Source organism: Macaca fascicularis, chromosome 12, assembly GCF_037993035.2.
Source record: "Macaca fascicularis isolate 582-1 chromosome 12, T2T-MFA8v1.1".
In the NCBI taxonomy this organism is placed as follows: Eukaryota; Metazoa; Chordata; class Mammalia; order Primates; family Cercopithecidae; genus Macaca; species Macaca fascicularis.
Genome location: NC_088386.1, coordinates 127,403,830 through 127,412,164, shown reverse-complemented (window position 1 = coordinate 127,412,164; position 8,335 = coordinate 127,403,830). Strand labels below are relative to the sequence as shown.

Below are 8,335 nucleotides of genomic sequence, written 5' to 3'. Positions count from 1 at the left end.
CTCTGCTTACTGCAACCTCCAACTCCCGGGTTCACACGAGTCTCCTCCCTCAGCCTCCCAAGTAGCTGGGACTACAGGTGCATGCCACCACGCCTGGCTAATTTTTTATATTTTTAGTGGAGACGGGGTTTCACCGTGCTGGCCAGGATGGTCTCGATCTCCTGACCTCGTGGTCCGCCTGGCCCGGCCTCCCAAAATGCCAGGATTACAGGCATAAGCCACCATGCCCGGCCTCCTACCGATTTTTGACACAAAGCAACAAGCTATAACACATTTTCCTATACCTTGTCTTTTTGTCATTGAAAGTATTTTGGAGATCATTTCATATCTGTAATGAACAGCTGCTCCCTTTGTTTTTATAGCTGTAGTGCTCCATTGCATGGATGTACAAGAATGTCCTTAGCCAGTTTATTAGGTTAACTCTACCTGCTATAGTGAATGGACCCCAATTCTTAGCAGTGCAACACAGTAAGTGTTTATTTCTCACTCATGCTACATTCAGAGTGGGGTATTCCTGGGCAGGCGGCCTTCTGTGTGGTCATCTGGGGACCCAGGCTTCCTCTGTTTTGCTCCTCTGTCCTGTTCTGGGTCATTGGAAAGATCTTTATTCAGCAAGTAGAAAGGAGAGAACAAGGAGGATGCATCCTATCCCACTTGGACCACCTTACCACTCTTGCCACTATCCCTAAATATCTGGTCTTCCCAGCCCGTCTGTCACCTGCTCCCTAGAAATTTCTTCCCTGAGTCAATTACTACTCCAGCAAGTAGATAGGAGAGAACAAGTGGGAGCACTTGGTGCAGGCCAGGCTTAGATATGTTTTCACCACTCATGGTCCTGTGCCACACCTCTAGTCCCAAGGAGGCTGGGCAGGCGCTGCAGCTACACATCCAGGAAGAAGAGGGAATGGGTTGACTGAGCAGCTAGCCTGTCTCTACTGCCCTTGGCTCCTGTTGAGGCTGCCATGTTCTCAAGAGAATCCAGAACCAAGACTCTCCCTGAGCATGTGCCCACTTCCAATCCTGCCCTCTCCTTCCGTTCACAGCCAAAGGTCTTAGAATAGTCCCCCAATTCCCTGACTGCCATTCTTCATCTGCAGCTACTCTGTGCACCTGTGACACCTGTCGTGCCTCCTCACCCCCCCATGAAAACTCTTTTCTCAAGGACACCAGAGACATCTGCAGCAAAAGCTTCTAGAAAGATGGTTTTTAGATCTGATCGTACTCTCAGCAACATCTGACACCACCACCCTTTCCTCGCCCTTGAAGTCTCCTTCTTCTAATTTCCCTCCTTTCTGAAGGCTTTGCAGGCTGTCCCCTCCCTCTACTGTTCCCTCCATGCTGATGTTCTGATGCCTTTCCCCACAGCTTGTCAGAGGCTTTGCCTTTTGGCTCCACAAGATGTTGGAAGCTCAGCTTGTACTTTCCTTGCCATAGCCCTGGAAATACTCATTTCTTCCAGAGTCTTGGTGCCTTTTATTGAGAACAGCATTCAAAACCAAAATCTGGCCGGGTGCAGTGGCTCATGCCTGTAATCCCAGTACTTTGATAGGCCGAGGCAGGTGTATCACCTGAGGTCAGGAGTTTGAGACCAGCCTGGCCAACATGGCAAAACCCCGTCTCTACTAAAAATACAAAAATTAGCCGGGCCTGGTGGTGTGCACCTGTAATCCCAGCTACTCAGGAGGCTGAGGCAGGAGAATTGTTTGAACCTGGGGGTGGAGGTTGCAGTGAGCCAAGATTGGGCCACTTCACTCCAGCCTGGGTGAAAGAGCTAAATTCCATCTCAAAACAAAACCAAAAAACAACAACAACAAAAAACAAGATCTGGGTGCTGAGTGAGTTCACTGGTCTCAGGTGTTAGTACTTTTAGGCCCTTAACAGTGGATAGAGTTAGGAAATACATGTCCACACGTGCATTTCTAAAGCGCTTTCTATATCTGTATGTATTTTAAAAACCAGGAGTTCACAGTGATGTCTCCAATTCCAGTCCAACACCATAATGTTTATTCTAGCCTACTCTTCTCATTATTAATTTTTTAGAGCTATGGTCTCACTATGTTGTTCAGGCTGGACTGCAGTGGTGCGATCATAGCTCACTGTGGCCTTGAATTCCTGGGCTCAAGTGATCCTCTGCCTCAGCATCCCAAGTAGCTGGGACTACAGGGGTGCACCACCACACCTGGCTAAATTTTTTATCTTTTTTGTAGATATAGGGGTCTTGCTATGTTGCCCTAGATGGTCTTGGATTCCTGACCTCAAGCAGTTCTTCTGTTGCAGCTTCTCAAAGTGCTGGGATTACAGACATAAGCCACTGCGTCTGTCCCCTTTCCTTATTTTTAGCCCATTTTCCTGATGGTGAGAAATCTGGCTCTTGCTAGCCGCAGTATATAGACTTGCTCAGTGCCAGAATCCACATCAAGTAGTTCATGGATTTCTAACTCACATCTCTGTGAAAAAGAGAGATGTGAGTTCGATGTGAGATGTGTGCTCCTCTACCAATGGCACAATACTGTGCAATTTTTTTTTTACCTCTAATTGTAGAGCATATAGTCAAAATACTGTTTCTGAAGCTACATAGGTTACTGCTCCCCGAGGGTGCCTGAGTGCATGTTATTCATTTGTAAAACAGCAGGTTCACTTGTTTCTGTTCGTATTCCATTTTGGGTCATCTCTACCACCCTTCTTCAATTCCTTGTTGATTTAATTTTTTTTTTTTTTTTTTTTTTACTATGAAACATAGAAATAGTTCTAAAAGTTGTAATTATACAAAGATGTACTGTTGACTATTGAACAATGCAGGAGTTAGAGGTGCCAACCCCCCATGTAGTTGAAAATCCACATATAACTTTTGATTCCCCAAAAACATAAGTACTGATAGGCTGCTGTTGACTGGGAACCTTACCAATAATATGAACAGTCGATTAACACGTTTTGTATGTTATATGTATTACATACTGTATTCTTACAATAGAGAAAACATTATTAAAAAAAGGCTGGGCACAGTGGCTAACACCTGTAATCCCAACACTTTGCGAGGCTGAGGCGGGCAGATCACTTGAGGTCAGGAGTTCGAGACCAGCCTGGGCAACATGACGAACCCCCATCTCTACTAACAATACAAAAAAAAATAATAATAAAATTAGCCAGCCATGGTGGTGGGTGCCTGCAGTCCCAGCTACTCAGGAGTCTGAGTTAGAGAGAATTGCTTGAACGCAGGAGGTGGAGATTGCAGTGAGCCAAGATCATGCCACTGCACTCCAGCCTGGGCAACAGAGCAGACTCCGTCTCAAAAAGAAAAATCATAAGGAAGAGAAAATTTACTATTCATTAAGTGTAAGTGAATTATTATAAAGGGTTTCATCCTCATCTTCACATTGAGTAGGCTGAGGAAGAGGAGGAGGGGTTGATCTTGCTGCCTCAGGGGTGGCCAAGGCACACATGTGGACTCACAGTTCAAACCCAGGTTGTTCAAGGGTGAGTTGGACTCAGAGAGGTGTTACCTCTCCTGTCCCTTCTCCACCTCCCACCTTTCACAAGAGGGAATCCCAAGTAGCTGGGATTACAGGTGCGTGCCACCATGCCCGGATAATTTTTTTTTTTTTTTTTTTTTTTGTATTTTTAGTAGAGATGAGGTTTCACCCATGTTGGCCAGGCTGGCCTGGAACTCCTGACCTCAGGCGATCCACCCGCCTCGGCCTCCCAAAGTGCTGGGATTACAGGCGTGAGTCACCGTGCCCGGCCATGATTCTTTTATTTCTAAGGGCAGGGGAAACAGTAAACATTTTGATAATCAATTTTAATACAAGGATAGAGGCTATAATATCTAGGCAGAAAAGCATCCCTCTCTTATGGAAGGTCTTTTATATGGTTTGTATATCAAGAATCCCCACAGATACCCTGCAAAGTTGTCGATCCTATTCTTCCATTTTACAGATGAGGGAAGCCTGAGCCTCAAAGAAGTGAGGTAACTTCCCAGGGTCGCATAGCTGAGAAGTCACAGAGCAGACGCAGACCACCCAACTGCTCTTGCCCCACCCCCCACCCCCACATGCTTTTGAGTTCACACTGCAGCCGCCTCTGCCCCGCCACCTTCTGTCACCCACAGCGCCCCCACGCTGGGTCTGCAGGCCCCCACGTCCAGACCACAGGAAGGGACACTGGGAGGGCGGGAATCTGTGCACCCGCTGAAAAGACAGCCTGGGAAACCACACCCCAGAGGCTGCCAACCCAGGGGCAGAGGGGCTCGGGGTCTCAGCACCTGCGGGTAGCAGGTGGCGTCAGGTCTGCACAGAGGACACTGGGAGGCCTGCAGACCGCCCAGGGAACCCGGGTCACCCTGTCTGCTTCCTGGGCACACTCGAGAGGCCGTGCCCCGGGCAAACTGCTTGGACTGTGCTCCGCAGGTGCCGCGGCCTCTCCCCGTTCGCTTTTGAGGCTTCTGCGGCCCCCGCCCTACCCTACCCCAGCTCCTCCAGCAAAGGTCCCGGAACCCCCCGAGGCTTCTGTGCCGCCTTGACAATGGCAGCCCTCCTCTGCCACCGCGGAGAAGTCCCGGAGCTCCTAGACTTTGGCCTCTTCTGTTCCCGCCGGGGGCTGCTCGGGAAGCACTCTCAGGGCCGGACTCCAGCCTTGGGCTCCCGCCCGGGCCTCGCCACACACCTTCCGCTCTCCACGGGGCCTGCCGCCCGGGGCCTGCTGCCCGCCACCCACTACCCAGGGCTTCCTGCCGGCCGCCAGCACTACCTGACCCTCCGACGAGAGCCCAGCACTGCCCAGCCCAGGCCTTCTGTAGGGTCCCCTCCTCTCCACGTATGACCCCATTATCCCCACGTGGTCCCCCTCCTCCCCATGGCTGCCCCCTGCCCATGCAGGGTCCCTGTTTTCCTTGCGTGGGTTCGCCGCCCTCCCCATGTGGGGTCCCAGTCCTCTCCAGACTTCTGGAAGGCCGGTGAGCTGGAGACAAGCATGGTCAGGGAGCCCCGGAAAGGCTGAGCAACGGCAGGAAAGGGACGGGCTCAACACATTTCTGGGAAGTAAAGTGGAGGGATCCTGAGGCAGCCGGAGTCCTGGCACCCAGGACCACAGTTTGAGAGGCCTGGCGCAGAATGAAAATGTAGGGCTCCTGCACAGCAGTAACTCAGAGACAAGATGGCGACAGCAGAGCTTACAGCCAAGCCCGGAGCCCCGCCAGGTGCAGGCCGCACCCCCGCGAACCCGCGCTGCTGTATCTGCGAGTCGGGCGCCCAGGGAGGCGCGGGGCTCTGGGGGCCGCCTGGAGAGGCCTGACCCCTTGCTTCCCCGGAGGCCGCTCCCGAGCTGTGCCAAACCCGGACTGCCGCGGCACTGCCACCTGCTGGCCAACTCGGGCCCCTGCCGCGCCCCTCGGAGAGAAGGACCTTGTGTGGAGTGGACAAGCGGCTTGGTGACCCGGACCGTGTACCTTCGCAGAAGAGAAAAGAGGCGGGGAGGGAGCATTCTGCAGGAGTTCACATCGGCTACAGCACCCCAGTGACGGTGGCAGCACGTTACTGTCGCTCTTAAACTGTCCTGTGCCTTACGTCAGCAAGGTAGAGATGATGACCCCCACTATAGGTAAGGAAATGAATTAAGAATTGGAGTTTTCTGGCCGGCGTGGTGGCTCATGCCAGTAATCCCAGCACTCTGGGAGGCTGAGGAGGGCGGATCACCTAAGGTCAGGAGTTCGAGACCTGGCCAACATGGTGAAACCCCAACTCTACTAAAAACAAAACAAAAATTAGGCAGGCGTGATGGCGGACACCTGTAATCCCAGCTACTCAGGAGCCTGAGGCAGGAGAATCGCTTGAACTCGGGAGGCGGAGGTTGCAGTGAGCCAAGATGGCACCACTGCACTACAGCTTGGGTGAGAGAGTGAGACTCCGTCTAAAAAAAAAAAAAAAAATGGAGTTTTCTGGCTGCAGAGGCAACGGAGCGGCCTCCCATGACCCTTCTCTGTTCTCCGACTCTCTCCTGATCATTCTCTGGGTACCCGTCTCCCCTCCCCCACTCCAGTGCTGACTCCCTGGGGCTGGGGGTGGGGCAGGTGGCTCAGGAACACACTGACATTACCATAACTACTACCTTGCCTGGGCACAAGGGAGAGGCTGTAATCCAGGGACAGTCTGGGGAGCTCCTTTGTGGGAGACAGCTTCTGGGAAAGATGTTTTCTAGCTCCCTCTGGACTCTAAGATGTGTAGGCATGAGGTTCATTGCTTGAACCACAGCAAGAGACATTCTGCCACCATGACGAAAGCTGACCTGAGATGACGCTGGCACAGAAGTGGAAAGAAAGACAGGGAGATAGCTGCAGGGTGACACCTGTGAGCTGCTGGATCAAGCCGGGCCTGCAGGGCTGAACTTTGCAGTGAACCCCCTGAACTGTTTAAGTCATGCTGACCAGCCACTTGGGATGAAAGGTGTCCTGACACTTTGCCCAAAGCCTCCCAAGTTAGACCCAGGACCAAAGACATCAGAGGCCACAGTTTTCTCCCACGGATAACGTGCTGCTTGGAAGATTAATTACTGTCCGAGAAAAACATCAGGAGAACAGGTGGAGAATAGGGCAGGGACTTGCCTTGGGTTCAGATGCAGCTTCGTGCAGAATAGTGACACGGGCAGTTTGTCTTCACCTTACCCCTATGCTGGGGTCCTTTGCCCACTTGCACCTACCTCCCCTAGCTCCAACTTTTCCCCTGCCTCTGTGTCATCCTGTCTCCACCTGAGGGAGGGAACGAGCCATGTGTTCGTGGCAGCTTCTTCGTGAGACCAGCAGTGCTAAGCTGGGTGTTGAAGAGGTTGGTGAGTGAGCAGGGCATGTTGGCTTATGCCTGTAATCCCAACACTTTGGGAGGCTGAGGCGGGCGGATCAGTTGAGCTCAGAAGCTCGCGACCAGCCTGGCCAAGATGGTGAAACTCTGTCTCTACTAAAAATATAAAAGCCAGGTGTAGTGGCAGTCGCCTATAATCCCAGCTACTCGGGAGTCTGAGGCAGAAGAATCACATGAGCCCAGGAGGTGGAGGTTGCAGTGAGCTAAGATTCCACCACTGCACTCCAGCCTGGGTGACAGAGGGAGACACCGTTCCCACCCCCCACCCAAAAGAAAGGTTGGTGAGTGAAACTTGGGCCCCTGCAGGAAAAGCACTGTGGTCCCAGCGGGCTGATGGGTACAGGGACACAGCCCAACAGTCAGATGCTGAGCCCCCTGCCCACTTGGAACCCAGCCCAAGAGCTTTTCTTCAGCCCTGACCCCTGGCGCTGGTGAGCTCTGGTTTCTTCCTGACCTCCACTGACCACCGGGCTGGAGCTCCCCTGTGGGACCCCACCCCAGCCCTGGGGAGGGGCCAGAGGGAAGCTGGAGGCAGAGTGGGCAGCTGCTGAACTCTGGGCTGCCAGAGGTAGTGAACAGCGTTGTCAGACTGTTTCAACTCAAATTCCAACACTGACACAAAAACCCAACAACAATAATAATCCCCAATAAATAAATTTAACATTTCGATCTCTCTTTTTTTTTTTTAAAGATAGGGTCTTGCCCTGTTGCCCAGGCTGGAGTGCAGTGGCACAATCACAGCTCACTGCAGCTTTGAGCTCCTAGGCTCAAGAGATCCTGCCCACTCAGCTCCTGAGTAGCTGGGACTACAGGCGTGCACCACCACATCCAGCTCATTTTTTAAAAAAATTTATTTGTAGAGCCTGGATCTTGCTTTGTTGGCCAGGCTGGTCTTAAACTCCTGGGCTCAAGTGATCTGCCTACCTCAGCTCCACAAAGTGATGGTATTACAGGTATGATCCACTGCACTTGATCCAAAATGTTTAAATTACATAAATCACAAATGCAGGCCCAGTGCAATGGCTCATGCCTGTAATCCCAACACTTTGGGAAGCCGAGGCGGGCGGATCACTTGAGGTCAGGAGTTGAAGACCAACACGATGAAACCCCACCTTCACTAAAAACACAATAGTTAGGCCGGGTGCTATGGCTCACGCCTGTAACCCTAACACTTTAGAAAGCCGAGGCAGCAGATCACATGAGGTCAGGAGTTCAGGACCAGCCTGGCCAACATAGTGAAACCCCGTCTCTACTAAAAATACAAAAATTAGCTAGGTGTGGTGGCACACATCTGTAGTCCCAGCTACTTGGGAGTCTGAGGCAGGAGAATTGCTTGAACCCGGGAGGTGGAGGTTACAGTGAGCCGAGATAGCACTACTGCACTCCAGCCAGAGTGAGACTCTGTCTCAAAAAAAAAAAAAAAAAAAAAAGAAAAAAAAGAAAGTCACAAATGCAAACCCTAACCCTATTAAGAAGAAAATGAAAGTTTG

General features: G+C 51.7%; 1 protein-coding gene across 4 annotated transcripts in view; it reads left to right on the top strand.

Moving 5' to 3' along the window:
* The window catches only part of LOC135966633 (nucleolin-like), a 32,086-nt gene extending 24,574 nt beyond the window's left edge, over window positions 1-7,512 (top strand). For 3 of the 4 annotated variants that reach the window (XR_010580133.2, XR_012421565.1, XM_065526233.2), the window contains exon 7: window positions 3,934-5,755. Coding sequence is in view for 1 of the 4 variants with exons in the window: in XM_065526233.2 (XP_065382305.1) it covers window positions 3,934-3,937 (4 nt within the window). In the remaining 3 variants the exon portion in view is untranslated. Of the gene's footprint in view, window positions 1-3,933 lie in introns of all 4 variants that reach the window. The other variant, XR_010580132.1, reaches the window with a different exon arrangement.
* The last annotated feature ends 823 nt before the right edge of the window (window positions 7,513-8,335 follow it).